The 18,638-nt window shown below is 43.4% G+C and overlaps 1 protein-coding gene across 20 annotated transcripts in view; it reads right to left on the bottom strand.

Annotated features, from left to right (window-relative positions):
* TCF7L2 (transcription factor 7 like 2) overlaps nucleotides 1-18,638 on the bottom strand; it is a 202,319-nt gene that overhangs the window by 104,513 nt on the left and 79,168 nt on the right. For all 20 annotated transcript variants that reach the window (XM_055560190.1, XM_055560191.1, XM_055560192.1 and 17 more), the window contains one exon: nucleotides 18,205-18,306. In XM_055560190.1, the coding sequence (XP_055416165.1) occupies nucleotides 18,205-18,306 (102 nt within the window). The remainder of the gene's footprint in view (nucleotides 1-18,204; nucleotides 18,307-18,638) is intronic.

The following is an 18,638-nucleotide window of genomic DNA, read 5'->3' as shown; positions in this document are numbered from 1 at the left end:
CTACACACATCCTCACTATATTTTAAATCATCCCTAGATTATTTCTAGCACCTAAACACAAGTAGATGCTATGTAAATAGTTGCTGCCAAGTAGCAAACTTAAGTTTTGCTTTTTGGAACTTTCTGGATTCTCACCCGCCCCCCCCCCGCAAATATTTTCAATCCATGGTTGGTTGAATTCACAGATGCAGAACCTAAAAGTATGCAGGGCTGACTTTATTTCCAACACATAATCAAGTCTCCAACATATATAAAGAGCTCCAATAAATCAATAAGGAAAAACTGATTCTTTAAAATGAGCAGAGGATTAAATCAGGCAAGCCACAATGGAGATAACAAACAAATGACAAGATAGTCAACCTCAGGGCTCAAAGAAACACAAATTAAAACATGGTAAGATGTCACTGCACACTAATCAGATGGCAAAAATTTTAAGTCTGACAAGTATTGGTGAGACCTGGGGAAAGAAAGTGCTTATATAGGTGATGAAAATACCAACTGATTCAGTCACTTCAAAGAGCCTGAGGATACCTTGTGAATTACAACTGAACATCGGCATCTTATGTCCTACCAATGGCTACACAGTCTGAACCTCAGAGAAACACTCACACGTGCCTACACACACCTACTCAAGAATGGTTCCTGCAGCATAGTCTGTAACCTTAAAAACGGGTAAGCAATCCAAATAATTATTGATACAGAAATGGAAAACCTGTGGTATGCCCATACAGTGGAATATTACATAGCAGTTAAAATGTGTGAATTAGATTGAAGTGTACAACAAGGGCAAAATCCATAAAAATGCTTAATAGGAGAAGCTGGAGAATACTATGGAAAATGAAACCAGTTACTTAAAATTTAAAAGCTACTAGCATTAATTGTAATACATTTTGATTAACACATAGATGTGTACAAAAGTGTGAAACCGTGGACTGCGAAGACATCAAATTATAACCACAGTAGTTATGTGTCTGGATGGAAGATCAGGGACTAGGGAGGGGAACACAAGTCTGGCTTGGTTCTTTTAAACACAAGGGACAGGATTAGTAATTGTTGCTACAGATGGCAGGTACAGAAGTGTTATTTCTTATCTTATCCTTTGACACCATAAAAGACTGAGCATACCTCGCACAAAATGGTTGATGGCCTGAGGAAAATACTCACAAAAGCCTTCCATCCAATGTAACTTACTAAACAGATGTGTAAGCTACCCTCAAGTTCAGACACACACCCGCCTTGTGTGAAGGGAGATGTTTAATATAATTTGAAGGGAAGGCGCATCGTGATGCAACTCTCCTTTTGTTGGTTCTTTTCCTTTGCCATGAGTTCATTCCTGGTCCTCCTAAAAACCCACAAAGCCTATTTCCTCATCAGCAATCAACAGCATCTCAAAGCACAACATGCCTCCAAGTTTCCTGAAACAGCCACCAGCCCAGGCTGTGTCCCTGGTGTGCCTGCTCCAGACAGAAGCAACATTGACACCTACAGATGAGAGCCCCAGTGCTGGAGTCAGGCTCCCCACATTCAAATTCCAGCTGGCCACTCACCCACCACCTGTGTGACCTTGGATGGATCACCCCCCACCACCACCACTGAGTCTCAGTTTCCCCACCTGTAAAATGGGATAGAAACAATCACTAACTCACAAGGTGTTGTGACGATTCAACCTGACAACCATACACATTACTCAGAACAGGAAATCAGTAAAATCAGTAAATTAGTAAAACAGCAAAGTGACTGAAACTAGTAAGTGCTCAGTAAATCTCCAGCATTATCATGATCTTAAGCACATCTCTCCATTTCTCAATGCATCCATTTCTTAAGTAGCACAATGAGGGCTCTGGACCAAAAGAACTCCTGAGTTCCCTTCCAACATGCCATGAACAACTCTGAGATTAAAACAAAAATTCAGGAACAGGAGGGTGAGCACGAGAGAGAACAAGGCTCTGCTCTATAATGTGCAAGCCTGTTGGAGGTGAGGCCCCAAGACACAGCTTGATGGAAAGTTCTCCAAGACCCTTCCCTTGGCTTCAGTTCCAACCTCTGGAATCACACTTCTGCACCTAATAGGATCCCAACAATCCCCACCCTTGGCTCCAGATCCAGCAGATCCCACATTGCCAAATGAAACCTTTGGAGGAAACTTACACAGGCATCCAGACACCGGAACACTTGGCCAAAACCACCCCTGCTGGCCTCTGGATGTGGTGCTGGCCACCGCTGGAACCCCGGCCCGCTTCCCCAGGCCAATGGCCCGCCCTCCCTCTCCCCGACACATGCCCTCCCCACCCACTCACTTATTCCACATGGATGTCCAAACACGCACTAGCTCAGCATATGTCCTTACTGCCTCGCAATGGCTTGTATTTTTCATGCTCTAAAGCTTAACCATGAGATTGTTGGTGTGAGAGCTGTGATCGCTTCAGGCCTGGACTCATAGAGTGAAGAATAAATCAGGATGAAAGTCATCACAGGTATGCACCAAAAACAAACTAAATAAACATGGAGTTGGTTTGTTTTTTTTTAAAAAGCCTCCCTTTCAAGATAAAAGGTTAGATAGCATTAAAGTTATCATCCTCTTTAAACACATCTTGATTTTTTTTTTTTTTTTTTTTTTGATCATGCAACTTTTTACTACAAGATGGCAGGACAGGAGAATTGTGGACTTCACCCCCAAAGTCCATTTTTTTATAACTGTCTGTGTGTACTGCCAACATACGCAGGTGTGATGCCCCCAAACGTGGGCTGAATCTGCAGCTCATGCATGGCCCACGTCATGTCCTGCAAGACCGATTGTTCGTGGAGGGCAAGAAGAGCTCCTGGCTGTGGGAGGAACTGAGTGAAATTAATCAAGACGGCTGAGCCACAGCCCAGCTCCAAAGCCAAGATTCATTTTCTTAGGCACATTCTCATTTGTGATTCAGATGAAAAATGTTGCTCTTTCCCATCACTTCGGAAAAAATGTTTCAATGGTGAGTGAAAAGAATGTCCATCGTAATGAACATTTGATCGGGCTCTGACCGAGGAGTAGAGGGTTCCGTTTCTGCCACTCTTCCCCCACAGCAGCCTGCCTGAAGCAGAGACGGCAGCTGCCGACAGCCTGATCGCCCTGTACGGCGTCCTGCTCCACCCAGATTAAGCCGTCAGTGCCTTCTTTCCCTTGGAGCTGTGATATACGGCCTCAGAATCCCTCTCAACACAGTGCTCCAAGCAGACACTACCCAGCCTCCACCTAGGGACACACACTGCACTCTTCTCACAGTCCTTGGAAAAACCGTTTTTCTTTGGTCTGGCAGAATTGCAAGATCCCTTCTTGGTTCATATGTGATGTACAGGGAAATGGACAGAACAATTATAAATAGTAAAGTTGTAATAGTCAAACAGGAATAATCACCTGTATGCTCAGTTTGTCAGTAATTATCCATGATAAGAAAACAGTGGTTCTAAAATAATGAGTGTTGACATGTAGAGGAGACCACTAGTACCTCCTTCTTTATGATGGTTAAGATCACATTTTTCCAACAAAAAGGGCTGTGCTTCGTAATTAACTGGCTGTTCCTTAATTATCCCAAAGACCAGAAATAAGAGCACTTTAGGGCAAAGATGATTCTGTCACGTAGGAGTCAGAAGAGAAACTCTTGTGAAACTAAAAATATGAAAACAGGCATTTCATGAAAATGCCTCAAGTTCATTTTCAAAATTCCCCATGACCACAGGACCAAAGCATGGAAACTGCTTTCTTTTTTCCCACACAAGCCTCTCTCTAGAAATTGTTTGTGAGAGAAAACTGCTTATAACTCCCGCAGGTGAGCACAAATCAACCCATTCTTAAAGAAGGCAAGTATGTTTCCTTCATATGGGTCCCTGTTTACAAAGCAGTAGAAGAATCAGTTCATGCTCTAGCATGTTTAATTCAAAAGAATCAAAAATTGAAAACATGAAACAATATTTTTATAAGTCTAAGGCTTGGAAAACTGTGGTGGTTAGAATTCCTCTGGTTGTAAGTGTCAGAAAACACCTCTAATTAGTTGGCTTCCAAATTAAAAGATTCGACTAGCTGGACAGTCCAGGATTAGAGCTGGCTGCTGCTGCTGCTGCTAAGTCACTTCAGTCGTGTCCGACTCTGTGTGACCCCATAGACGGCAGCCCACCAGGCTCCTCCGTCCCTGGGATTCTCTAGGCAAGAACACTGGAGTGGGTTGCCATTTCCTTCTCCAATGCATGAAAGTGAAAAGTGAAAGTGAAGCCGTTCAGTCATGTCCAACTCTTAGCGACTCCATGGACTGCAGCCTACCAGGCTCCTTCGTCCATGGGATTTTCCAGGCAAGAGTACTGGAGTGGGGTGCCATTGCCTTCTCCAAGAGCTGGCTACATAGAACTAAATGGTATCATATAGACGTTCCTCCCACACACATCCTAATTCTCGCACATCACTACAAATAAGCACTTTCCATTCAGAGTGTGTGTGTGTATGTCTGAGTGTGTGTGTCTGTGTGGATGTTGTCTGTGTGTGTGTGGTGTGTGTGTTAGTTGCTCAGTCATGTCTGACTCTTTGCAACCCCATGGACTCTAGCCTACCAGGTTCCTCTGTCTGTGGAATTCTCCTGGCAAGAATACTGAAGTGCGTTGTCATTTCCTTCTCCAGGGATCTTCCTGATTCAGGAATCAAACCCAGGTCTCCCGCATTGCAGACAGATCTTTACCATCTGAGCCACCAGGGATAGCTCCAAAGACCCACAGAATTAGAATGCTCTGCCTAGTGAAGGCTCCAGAGCACTTCTGCTTATTAAATCACAGGCCTACCCCTTGTCCAATCATGTCTACCTGGACCAACCTGAATAGGGGAAAGGTAGTTCTCTATTCTTAGGGGATGAGGAGGATGCTGCCAGCAGAAAATAAATAAATAAATAAATAAATAAAACAAAACCACACACACACAACTGGCATAGCGATGAATGTGGACTCTGCTCCATTGTTAATATTTGGTTTCTTAGACTGGAGGGTCACTGTGTAGATGCTATTCTCAATTCCCAAATATAACTTGATAATTTAAGAGGAAAATATAATAAAGACTGTGAAAATCAAGAGCTTTGTGGAAACAGAATAGGAAGGGGTTTGAGGCAGAAAGGAAGGAAGATGTTTAGCTATATTTTAAACATGGAAATGGCTTCTCCCAGTCAAACATATTTCTTCCATCTTTGACAATGTCTTCTCGTATTGGTCAGGACAAATTCGGCTTTTGGGCTTTGGTGGAAGCAGGCTGCTACCTCTTCCCCCAAAACTATTGTCTCTTGTGTTTCCACTGAATCACCGTAGAGGTTTGCCCTAGAGCCTCTCCTCCCAGCCTGCTCCCCTTTCTGTTTAGATTTTATGTTCTCCCTCTGCCCAGAAAGGCTGATTCTCCCTTGAGTGTGAAAGAGCTGGGGAAAACACTTCTCTCAGAATCTTATATGCATCCCTGAGTCGGGTCTAACTTCAGGAGCATTAGAAAGGGGCAGAGTCAGAGGTCAGGTCCGAAGACAGGTCTCAATAATGGGGGCCCCACAAAACCATGGTCTCTGGGAGCCACGGGGACAGTTCAGTCCCAAAGTCCGTGGTGCAGACCTTCCTTCCTTCCCTTCTTCAGCCTTTTAAACACTTGATACTTTCTTCACCCCAGCACCTGGGCAACACAGTGTTTTTGTGAGCAAAACAGGCAGCCTTCACCCTTGAGCAAGGACAAGATGCCTTTGCCCCACTGTACTTTGGGCACATGGTGACCCCATCTCATTCAAGCCTATCAAGCAGTCTCAGTGATGCACTCAATCACTGCCCAGATCCACTCGCTGTGCAGGCTTTGGCTGGAAAACAGATTGCATCACGCCTGCCAGAGCGCCTCACAAGTTTCTCACTGCAGACAGACCACGGCTGGACAGACTGCACAGCTGCAGAGATGCTGGGGCTTGGATGCAGGACAGAGGGGGTGACCCAGATACCAGCCACATCCCACTGCACTGGCAAAGGACTGATCAAGGGGGTGCTCAGTCAACCTCTGTGCCCCGTTCTGCCCCCACCCTCTCTCCTCCAGCCAACACCACACTGGAAGGGTGGCAGGTCCTGGGCCCAATCCACCTGTATACTCTCCATCCTGCGTCCCTGAATCTCCACGTCCCACCTTCTAATCAGGTGGCAGAGATAAGTACCTGTTCACAGCCTTACTATGTCTTCTCTTCAAAAGACAAAATCTATCCTCCAGATTTTCAGTAGAAGTACATGACACAATCTGTATTAGGATGTTCAAGGCCATCTCGAATGCGGGAATGCAGCACAGGGACCAAGGAAGTAAGACAGGAAGTGACAAAGGGGGAAGTTACAAGGTGGGAAGTGCTCTAGCAACACCCTAGTGAGTGGTCCTGGCAGCCTGGGCTTCAGTGGTGATGGCAGAGGGGCGAAAATTGTTTGAATCCACAGATATTTCGAAGGCAGAGCTCATATGCTATGTGGATGGATTATGAGCCCAAAGGACAGGCCAGTGGACTGAATGTGGGGTGTGAGAGAAAAGACGAGTCAAAGATAAACTCCAAGGTTTGGGACTCATGCAACTGAAGAATGTTGATGACCCTAACTATGACGGTGAACGCTGGGAGCAAAGGCTCAGTGGTGGGGAGCAGGTGGAAATGAAGGCCTGGATTCTGAACAAGCCAATTCTCCCTTGTCTGTCTGGCATCCAAATGGGAATCCAATCAGGCACTCGGGGGAGAGAGCCCAGGCTAGACAAAGAATCTGGATAACTCTCTAAATGTGGTCATTTCTGCCCATGGAATCCTGAACAACTCCACTCACTCACAGGATTTTCACATCCGGATCTTCTCAGGTGGCTCAGTGGTAAAGAATCTGCCTGCCAATGGAGAAGACCTGGGTTCAGGGATGGGTTGGGAAGATTCCCCTCAGATCAGATCAGATCAGTCGCTCAGTCATGTCCGACTCTTTGCGACCCCATGAATCGCAGCACACCAGGCCTCCCTGTCCATCACCAACTCCTGGAGTTCACTGAGACTCACGTCCATCGAGTCAGTGATGCCATCCAGCCATCTCATCCTCCATCGTCCCCTTCTCCTCCTGCCCCCAATCCCTCCCAGCATAGAGGACGAAATGACAACCCACTCCAGTACTCTTGACTGAAGAATCCCATGGACAAAGGAGCCTGGCAGGACCCAGTCCATGGGGACCCAAAGAGCTGGACACGACTAAGCTCACATGCACAGCAGCACAAGCAAAATGGACAGAATAATAAACTTTCCCATCCAGACCCCACTAGGCTCCCTCCTCTCCTCGTTTCCAAGAACACTCCAAGGGATAATTCCGAAATCCAAGTGTTAAATTTTTATTAACTGATTAAAAGAGATGAAAATCTGACTTGCAAGCCATTAACAAGCCTATCAGAAAATCACTTCACATACCAAACGTTGTTGAAAATACTCATTTCCCATAATATATCATCGAGTCTTAGATTTCACAAGCTCTCTCTTAAAAAATTCAGGCATCTTAGAATAGGATTCCTGAGGACCAGTCAGTTTAAACAAGATTGGAAAGAGACAAAACCCTCCAAGCCCAACCTTCTGGAGCTTCCGTGTGAACCACGTTTACCTAAACGCTAGTGGGGTGATGACACAGGCTCAGCTGCGAGTCAGAAGGTATGAGGGTGGATTCTCAAGTAAGAAAGTAGACACGAGGGCAAGCCCCGCTGCTACAACGATGCACCATGAAGGTAACAGTAAAGGCACACTTGTTCCTGACCAAATCAACCCCTGTCCCTCACCAGAAATTGGTCTTCTGCTTAATTAATGAAGCATCACAATACAAGGGGAGAGAGACACCTGCAAAGAAATAAAATCATGGGGTTCCTTGACTTCAGGAAACTTACAATCTGGTTGAAGAAGCAAGCCCGTACATAGCGTGAATCAGCCAGACAAGAAAGGACAAGCAGGACAGGACTGGTGCCAAACGCACACTTCTGTGTTATTTACTGGAAACATAAACATAGGCAAATCCATGAGTTGAGCTCGAAGTACATGCACGTTAATTTAAAGCAGGCTCCCACGCTGGGTAAACAGAGCAGGTACTGAAACTAAAACAACTTTCCAAAATATGCACCCATCTTGGCCCTGAAAAGTCAAGAAGAATTCTCCAGTCAAGCTCGCTTTAGGGACTCTTGCAGTTTCCAAACACCCAGAGGAATCAAGAACCTGCCCTGAACCTGAACCTGACTGCATAACCCAGAGCTTCCCTAAACCTCTTTCAGGAGGGAACCTTTTTCCTAGCAACCTTATTAACACTCGGTGACACAAACGTCAGGAAACACTAGCCCAGAGCTGCCAGAGTTTTTCGCCCAAGCACAACTCACAGCATTTGGAAATGGTTGAAACTGATTAGAGGCTGCCAGCCTCCGCCACACTCCCTGTGGACTGATCTTAAACAGGGAGACAAATGGCATTTCTAAAAAGGAGGTAGGTTTTCCCAGAAACACAATCCAGGATGATATTCTTAACAAGTTCATATACAGCATCAAATAAATACTATCTTTGCCTAATAATATGCTATTAACAAAAGAGAAAAAAAGTTTGATGATCTGACTTTGTTATTGTTGTTGTTTAATTGCTAAGTCGTGTCTGACTCTTTGCCACACCATGGACTGCAGCCTGCCAGGCTTCCCCATTGTTCACTATCTCCCAGAGTTTTCTCAAAGTCAAAAAAAGAGCTACTAAAATGTAAAAGACTACAATTCTTTGGGTTTGTAAAAGTATACTCCAAAACCTCTAAAAATAGCCCTAAATGGGCTTCATATATTGTGGGGAGCTAAAAAAGTGTTTCTATAAGTATCTAAAATGAATATATGTCATTCTGTACAACCATGATAACATCAGCTGACTTTAAAACCTACTAGCTATATAAGAAGCAATCATTTTTGTTTGCTCATTTTGAAAGTGAGAAGCCTTAGGGAGGTTGACTTGGGCTGGGCTGGCTAGGTCTCTTTTCTGTAGCAATATGGAATAAGGGCATATCCTTCCCAGGAAGCCTGAACTTTTGCTTTTGCTTAATTCCCCAGAGACAATAAAATCATTCTGATCATGGTCAATCTAACTCTCACACTCTGAGGATGGTTATTAACACTGAGACCTGGCAGGAGGACATTCGTGGCTACATAGCAAGAAATGTTTTAAACTTTTGTTCTCTTGTAACTATATTCCTAGCAATTTATCCTAAGAAAATAATATAGGATGGGGGTGGGGAGGGGAGGGGGCCACACAAAGATGTTCATCACAGGTTTATTTAGAATAACCGAAACAAAAGGAGATAAAGACCCAACAATATGGCATTGATTAAACTAAATAGGGATACAATCATAGTATGGGTTATTATGTGGTCATTAAAAATCCTTAAGAATTTTAATGACATGAAGATGTGCTTAAGCAATTTTCATTTTAAATAAATCCAAGGTTGAAAACACTGAGCACTACTATGAGCTCAAGAATGTTAAAAACAAATATTAATACACTCGGAAAAGTCTAGAAGGAAACATACCAAATATACCAAACAATTCGTAATGTAACATCAGACTGGCAAGATTAGGGGTTATTTTCCAGTGTCTACAACGAACATAAATTTTATGAATGAGGAAAGCTATACTTAACAATTATTGTCACTTATTTTAGAGGTAGGGTTTTTTTCAATCAAAAATGTGTCGTTTTCATACTTAAAACATTTTAAGATCAGTCACTGAAGATGTGAGTCACCATGGAGGACAATCTTGAGCAAACTTGGTGATGAGGGAAGGATGTTTCCGAGTTAGCATCTTAGTCTTAAGATGGATTAGTGGAAGAAGCTTGAGCGGAGCTGAACAGCAAAACACAAATCAAGTCTGAGCACTTCAAGGAGAGAGACTTCAGTGCAATACGGAGACAGACCTTTGAGTCCATTTTCTACCGAAGCAAACGGTCTACATCAGAAGATAGCCAGGTGCCCCATCTCTGTGTCTGAAAACACCAAGGCTGGCAGAGGGACTTCTGAGCGGTGATTAAACAACAGAAGGGACAGCACTGGGTGACATGCCTTGTGATCTGAAGGTTGTGAAACTCTGTAACTCTGTGATTCTAATCTGAAGAGGATAAAACTGAGCTTACACAATCCTTCTTGGTAGAATATTTCCATTGCCATAGTGGTCAGCTGCCACACCATGAACCCAAACCTCAAAACTTCAGAATTCCTCACCATAGAGTATTTTCTGGAAGGAGATAGGAAGCTTAGACTTCTAACCACAGACTGTTACGGACCATCTTGGGGTTTACTCCACTCCCTCCCTTTAAACCACACCTGATCCAATCTACCACTTCTTCCCCAAAACAAAGATAACTTGGTTGCCTGGTTCTCAATATTAGCTCCTCATAGTGTTCCTTATAAAAAAAAAATACTAATATTTGTACAGGGCTCACCGGCTTGCTTTATACGCTTAGACAAAACACATACCTTTAATCGTGGTTCTGTAAAATGGGAAAGTTCTGACTCAGCCGCTGCTAGGAAACACATCTTGAGTATTCTAGGAAGTCTGGTTGAGTCACAGAGAAATGGACTTATTTAAAAAAAAAAAAAAGAGGGAAGTGTATATGCAGTGGAGGAAGAGGAGACAGCACAGGGAAGGGCTTCCAGGAAGTGAGCACAGTTCACCCTCACATCTCCTGAAGTTCACCTGCCCCCGGAGCATCCGCCCTCCTTTCCCACAACGTGTCAGTGAGTCCTCTGCAGCAGCCACACCCAGAAACCAAATCCTTCGCCAAGCTCGTGGCCCACTCTCCAGTGAAGCTACTGGGTCTCCTTGAACAAGCCTGCCCTAGCCAGCTGGTGCTCCACCCGGCGCTTCCCTGGCAGCGCTCTGCACACGCACTGTGTCCCACTGACCTCTTTCTCAGCGCCTCTGGGGTCAGTGGAGTTAAGATGATGGCGTGCTCTGGAGCTAGTCCGCCTTATCTCACAACCTGACTCCCACAGTTGGGCAAATACTTCACCTCCCTGTACTGAGTTCTTTCTCTGTAAAGTGGGGATAATGCAATTTCTGAAAAGCACCTGGAACAATGTCTGGCACGAAGGAAACGTCCCAGACGTACTTGCTAGCATTGTTATCATCATTCATCACTGACTCCACTTTCTACATCTAGAATAGTTTTTCCCCCACACAGTGGGCAATCACGAAATATTTGCAGGATCCATGAATATAAGCCAGAAAGACCAATTAGAGCTACTTATCTAAATTCTGGAGAAGGAAAGCGAGACGTCTCCACCCTTCCATAAATACATTCTGAATAAATGGAAATCTAAATTTAATAGATAATCAACATTACTCTTGATGTCAATTTAATCCATTAAATTTGAATTGTAAATTAAGTTTGAAGTGCTCCCATTTCACATTGCCACACTGCTCTGTGGGGTCAGGAAACCTGGTATCTTAATCTCTCTAAAAAAGACAACTCAGGGAAATCCCCAGTGGTCCAGTCGCTAGAACTTGGAGCTTCCTCTACCATGGCCTAGATTCAACCTCTGATCAGAGAACTGAGATCCTGCCAGATGTGCAGTGTGGCCAAAATAAAAAAGAATACAACTCACTCAAGTCTACTTCAATTTTAAAAGGAGAGATTTTTCCAAAGAAGGTATGTGAAATATACCAATAGGTACACAAAAAGATGCTCAACATCCCTAATCAGAGAGATATAAATCAAAACGACAAAGAATTACCTCCTTGTATCTGTTAGAACAGCTGTCAGCAAAAGACAAGAGAAAACAAGTTTTGGTTAGGATATGGGAAAAAAAAGAATGTTCTATATTGTTAGCAGGAATGTAAATTGGTGCAACCATTATGGAAAACAGCACAGACAGTCCTCAAAAAAATTAAAACTGGAACTACCTTATGATCCAGCAACCTACTTCTGGGCTTCCCTGCAGGCTCAGCTGGTAAAGAATCCACCTGCAATGCGGAAGACCTGGGTTTGATTCCTGGGCTGGGAAGATCCCCTGGAGAAGGGAATGGTTACCCACTCCAGTATTCCGGCCTGGAGAATTCCATGGACTGTATAGTCCATGAGGTCGCAAAGAGTCAGACATGACTGAACAACTTTCACTTCACTTCAGTTCTGGGTATATATCCAAAAGAAACAAAAACAGGATCTCCAAGAGACATGTACACTCCCTCATTCACTGCAGTGTGACTCACAAGAGCCAAGATAAGGAAACAAGCTACGTGTCCATCAACAGACCAACAGATAAAACAAATGTATTACATACACCAAGTGGAATAGCATTCAGCCATAAGAAGGAAATTCTGCCATTTGTGACAACATGGAAGGACCTTAAAGGCATTACACTAAGTCAGACAAAGACAAACACTGCATCAGTTCAGTTGCTCAGTCATGTCTGACTCTTTGTGACCCCATGGACTGCAGCATGCCAAACTTCCTTGTCCATCACCAACTCCTGGAGCTTGCTCATACTCATGTCCATCGAGTCAGTGATGCCAGCCATCCAACCATCTCATCCACTGTTGTCCCCTTCTCCTCCAGCCTTCAATCTTTCCCAGCATCAGGGTCTTTTCCAATGAGTCAGTTCTTCCCATTGGGTAGCCAAAGTATTGGAGTTTCAGCTTCAGCATCAGTCCTTACAAATGAATATTCAGGACTGATTTCCTTTAGGATTGACTGGCTGGATATCCTTGCAGTCCAAGGGACTCTCAAGAGTATCTCATGGTATCGCTTACAAGTGAAATCTTAAGAAAAAACCACACAGAGAGTCCATCAGGGACCCAGGGGTTAGGGAAAATGGCGAGATGCTGGTCAAAGAGTACAGACTTCTAGTTATAAAAGGAATAAGTTCTGGAAGTCTAATGTATAACATGATGATTATAATTTTTGACAATACTATATCATGTACTTGAAAGTTGCTAAAAGACAGTAGATCTTAAATATTCTTACCACAAAAGAGAAATGGTATTTATGTAATGGGATGCAGTTTTAGCAACAGAAATAGTCATTTTACAACATATAAGTGTATCAAATCAACACACTGTACACCTCAAATTTATACAACATTATATGTTGATGGTATCTCAATAAAGTTGTAATAAAAATTTTTTAATTAAAGACAACTCTTCCACCCCAAACCTTCTCCCCACCCAGTATTTCCCATTCAGCAAATGGCATCTCCACCCACCCACCTTTGACCCTCTTTTCTCCCCTCACTGACAGCATCTGATCCATCCCTCAGTTCTACTGACAGCCCCTCCCTCCAAATCTGTCCGCTTCACCTTCCCCAAGGGCAGCAGCGTAACCCAAGCCAAAACCTTCAATGATGTCACAAGGGCAGTTGGGATGAAACATCAAATTGTCACCGTATCTCACCCAAGTCACTGTCTCCATGCCCCATGGACCAGCAGCCATCGTAGCTGGCGTCCTGCTTCTCTCACAGCCAAGCTCTCTCGTCTTTAGGACCTTCAAACATGTTTTATCTTCTGCCTGGAATATTTTCTCACCTCCCATCCCTTCTCTCATACCTTCACCTGGTCAACTCCAACTGATCCTTCAAATCACGTGTTAAATGCCACTTTCTCAGGGGACAGTCCTGGCCTGTTAATCCTCACCAGCTTCTCAGTGGACATCCCAGCTCCTTGATCATATACCCTCACAGGCCTGGTAACCCCTCACAGCACCCAACACAGAGCCTCCCACCCAGGCAGGGGCCGCGACAGTTCCGCTGGACCTCAGTGTCCAGGACAGAGCCTCCTACCACACAGCAACTGCCGCCAGGCGTCCGAGAGCACAAGGAAGAGTACAACCCAAGTAACACAGCAAAACACCCGTGTATACTTAATAACGAAGAGGATGCTCTCCAAGTAATTGGTTGTTATTAACTGCTGCAACTCAGTACCCCCGCACCCCATGCCCAAATTCTTCAGAAACAACAATAAAAGACTCAGCATGCCCTCTGAGCTGAAAACTCTCAACTCAAACGGCAGACACCCTGTCTGAAGTCCTACCATCAGGCTATATATTTCATAACAGCCTTCCCGCTCTCTTTCAGGATTTAAGCAGTAACAACAACAAAATAAAACAAGTACACACTCCGGTCTGGCGGGCTCTGCTCTTCGGGATTCAGGCAGCTTTCTCATCCCACACCTCCATGCTCATTACACAACAAAACACATAAGACCCAGAACCGCAAGAAATACACCCCAAGGTAAAAACTCCACGTCTACTTCAAAAGGAAACCCCCAAGACACAATGGTAGGAGCTTCTGAAGCCTTTTGCCATTTTGTAAGATACATACTATACCAAAATACCACAATTTGGGGTAGAGAATCTTTTTTTGCTGGGTACAAAGGAAGTTAAAGTCTTTGTATAGCAGGGGTGGTATCCAGAGAGAGGCTCCTCACAGGGGCCCTGGGGGTGGGTTGGCCAAGACTCAAACACCACCACTTAGCACAGCCCAGCTGCCTGGCACTCATTTTGGAAGAAGGAATTTAAAAAAGAGCAACGAATTAAAAATATAAACGCCACAGAGAAAGAAACAGGAGCAAGTTCTACAAATCAGAATATTGGGAGGCTGAGGAAAGGAGAGGATCCTGGCTCTTGTGACTTTAGGAAGTTCATGAATTTCTGAGGGAGTAAGGAAGAAGAGAAATCCAAGGGAGAGGGAGAGAGAGACAGATCTGTTGTATAAATTCCTATTTTTTGGACAGTCAAAAAAAAAAATTTAAAAACCATCACCCTCGGGGGATCATTTCTACTCTATTTTGAGCATAGAGTAGGAGCCATCAGATTATAATAAACAAGATGCTGTATTGGGGGCTTGCTTCTTCATATAAACATTATTCAATCAATTGAACTCCACTTGTTAAGAACATGCATTCTACACATCCTTTTTTTTTTTTTTTTTTTACAATGTGGTAACCCACATACCACATGAGAAAAAAATCCAATCAGATTAAAATATGCCAACAAAACGTTTTAAATTCCCATCTGAAAATTCTACCCCCATGAGTACTACAGCAAGTTATTTTCCTAGCAACCTGTGATAGCTATAGTCCCTAATGATTACTAACAAACGCTGAATGAACACTTCTCTAGTTTCAAAATAAAAACATTAGAAATAATTATGAAACAGCCTGGCGCCAAAATTACAATAAATCCAAATTTCGGAGAAATTAGGAAGCAATCCTCAGACAATTATTTTGAAACAGGTCTGATGAAACACTGTGATGTGACAAACTTTTATTTCAAGAGAAGAAAAACAAGAAAGTAAGGAAGAGCGCAGTATCTGGAGAAAAGCTAGCATTCATCAGAGAATCTGATGGAGAACCAGAGTCTCCTGGCCAATGCTGAGTTATACAAAGACCCAATGATACATCGGCCACAATCCAGAATGCTCCCTGTATAAATACAGACACACCGTACCTGCCAAGCTGGTTTGGGCTGACATGCTGCCCTGCATTCAATGAAAAGGTGATCATAAGTTTATACACCCAAGGTACTCCTCAATCCCCCAAAACTATACGTGACCCAGAGGTCAACAACTTCCAGACTTTCTTCCCCCTACCTTTTCATTCTCCTTCTACTAACTTCCTCCCCATCCCCAATATCTCTTCCTCCTCAGTCCTGGTGTCACATGAAGACTGTAGAAATCCACAATGACAGAGCTGACTCATAAACTAAAGACACCATTCCAAGGCCATGAGCATTAAGTATTTCATTTGGTTTCCTTTTTGCCCGAGTTCATGGCTCTTCTCCTCTCTCCAGCTCCCAAAGCCCACTCTTCACCACCAACCCACTACATCACCTCTATGCAGGGTCACTCCTAGGCCCCCAGGAGCAGAGAACAGAAGATCGGATTACAGCTGCGGCTTCTATCGACAAGGGTCTCCCTCAGAAGGGTGGGGTGGGCTCCACAGTGACTGCTATGATCAACATGCCTCCTAAGCCACAGCAAAGGAAAAAGAAACCCAAGTCCCTTCCCTGTGCCCCTTGCCAAAATCCACATCGGCTCTGCAAAAATGTTTTACCAGCTCCTCGGATTGTTAACTCGTACACGTGAAAACAAAGTGCCTAGGGCCTAAGTTGTGGCAACTGCTCCTATGGGATCTGGGGAGTCAGAGGGACAGAGGGAAGGAGGGCAATCACTGAAATCCTCTCTCCCAAAGGACAGACCCCACTCCTGCACGTGGGTAACACATGGACCTCCAGGTCACACCCAGCAGGGGGCTGCGGCCCCTCTGGACCACTTCTAAGAAATGAGTCTTCTCAACAGACTCCAAGAGAGAAACACCTCCAAGAGATTTTAAAGATAGCGTCCTCCTTTCCTACACTTCCGGCCCCACCCCCAAAAAGAAATGGGTAACTTCTGCCCAGTACTTCTAAAAGCAGAAAAATAAATTTCAAACCTAGACCCCCACTGGGAAATTCAGGGAGGCAGGAAGAGTGAAACAGACTGGCTTCCTCACTGTACCCTCAAGGACTTGTAAAACAATCTTTGTGTATTGTTAAAATATGGGGTTTTTTTTTTTCATGGCATTCATTTTTCTGGGAGAAACCTGCATGAGAACCCCAAGCCAACAACTTCTTTATGCCTATGACACTGTCTTTGACAGTGAGCCAATTTAGAGAAAGCAAAACAGAACAAGTCACAGAGAGTTACTTTTGACTCCCTTAGGAGGGAACAGTCCACTAGGCCCCAAAAAGAGAGCTGAGAACTGGGCCCAGTTCCCACTCTGGCCGCTAACACAGCGTGTGACGTTGGGCAATTCACTTAAGGCATCTCTGGACCCGTTTCCTTTTCTGAGAGTAGGTAGGACCTAGCTGATCTAAGGTTACTTCCAGCCTTGAAATCTCAGCATTGTACGAGCATGTGTGATTAGGAGCATCTGTTTTATCGAGGGACTGGAGGAAGGAGGAAGATTCTGGGAAATGTCAACCTTCTTTCTACATGCCTCATTTATAATACAAGAATTCGTAAGACCTTTTCACAAATGACTCAAAGAAGTGGTTTTACAGAAATCAATTATTTTGTGAGATATACACACATACCATATGTATATTTAATATTCATATAACAGAGGCTAAACTCCTTAAATAATATATGCTCAATTATAACAAGTTACAAAATAAGGAGGCAGTTAGCCTGAAATTTGACACAATGTATCTTAAGATTTTTCTACTTAAGAAAATTATTTTGCCATTTTTAGAAATTAAAAGTAACACAGAGGCAAAATATATTAATGGATAACATTTTGTGATACTTAAATAAAATATACATGAATTGTTTCATGCTCTGCATAATTCTACCTGTCATGAATTCATTATAAAAATGTATCTTCCATTAATTATTTCAAAAGTATGAAGTCCAGCTCATGATAGGAATATATAGAAGAAAATACTCTAATAAGGCTGAGTTATCTTCTCAAGAGGTTAATTTATAAACTCCACTTTCAGAGTCTACAAAATCCTGAGAAAGTGCATTAAAAATATATGTAGACACATACTTTAGGTTGTAGTCTCTTAGTAGTACAAACAAATGTTTTCTGTGTTAAACCCACACACTTTCAAAGCCATGGATGTACACATTAAATTTAATTTAAGCCTTTCCAAGTTCATTTGTACTCCACGTTTCCAATCAATCAGCCCAGATGAAATCTTTCTGATATCAGTCTAGATTATTCCTTTCCAATAATTAGGATAAATTGGTGAGTGTGTTGGGGGTAGGGGATGAGGGGAATAAGATTGGAAAGTCTCAAATTCAGGATTTCCCTTTTGAGTTTCCTAATTCTCTGCAACTCACCTCCCCTAAATGACTTTTTCAGCAAAGATTTGGGTACATTTTTTAAGTTGCTTCAATCCCTTTTCCAATCTTCCCCACACCATGGTGATTGTGCCCTATTAACTGGAACTCACAAAGCTAGATTCTAACCCAATATTAGGTGAAAAGGGTAGTGGGAACATTTCCAGCTAGATACCAATCATTAAGGTCCAATAGCAAAAAAACAAGTGCCTTCTAGATACAAACCATATCCAAGAATATGCCCCCAAAGAACTATTTTTAACAAAAGAGAAAGTGATAAACAAGGTCTGTTATCAACAAAAGAACATTTCATCTCCCCACAATAAAAGAAGCAAACATCTCTGTAAGGTCACTTACAACGATGTGGGCTGGCGATGGAGAGCGAGCATCCTTGAGGGCTTGTCTGCTCTGGAGGGTCCCCGCCTGGACATCAAGCAGTGGCCATTTCATCTGAAGATACTGGAGATAGCAAACAAAATGAACATGGAAAATGATTTTAGAAAAGAAATGGGACACAGCTACCCCAAGAATCTTAGGATACATGACACACAGATCAGAAACTGCAAAACTTGAAAATATGCAAATAAAGACACCAAAAAAAGCGAAAGCAAGCAAATCAGGGGAACAACGACAACAGAAAAGTCATGCAACACTGACAGGTTCTTCCTTGGAGCTCATGTTCAACAGGTACATGCAAGGAGCATCAATATTATTAGCAATTAGTTTTGTCTTTGTATTCAAACTATATGGCCTTGGATAAAATGGTATCATTGATACTACCTCATTTGGAG

This window comes from Bubalus kerabau, chromosome 22 (assembly GCF_029407905.1).
Source record: "Bubalus kerabau isolate K-KA32 ecotype Philippines breed swamp buffalo chromosome 22, PCC_UOA_SB_1v2, whole genome shotgun sequence".
In the NCBI taxonomy this organism is placed as follows: Eukaryota; Metazoa; Chordata; class Mammalia; order Artiodactyla; family Bovidae; genus Bubalus; species Bubalus kerabau.
Note: the sequence above shows the minus strand (reverse complement) of the source record. Positions and strands in the feature narration are given on the sequence as shown.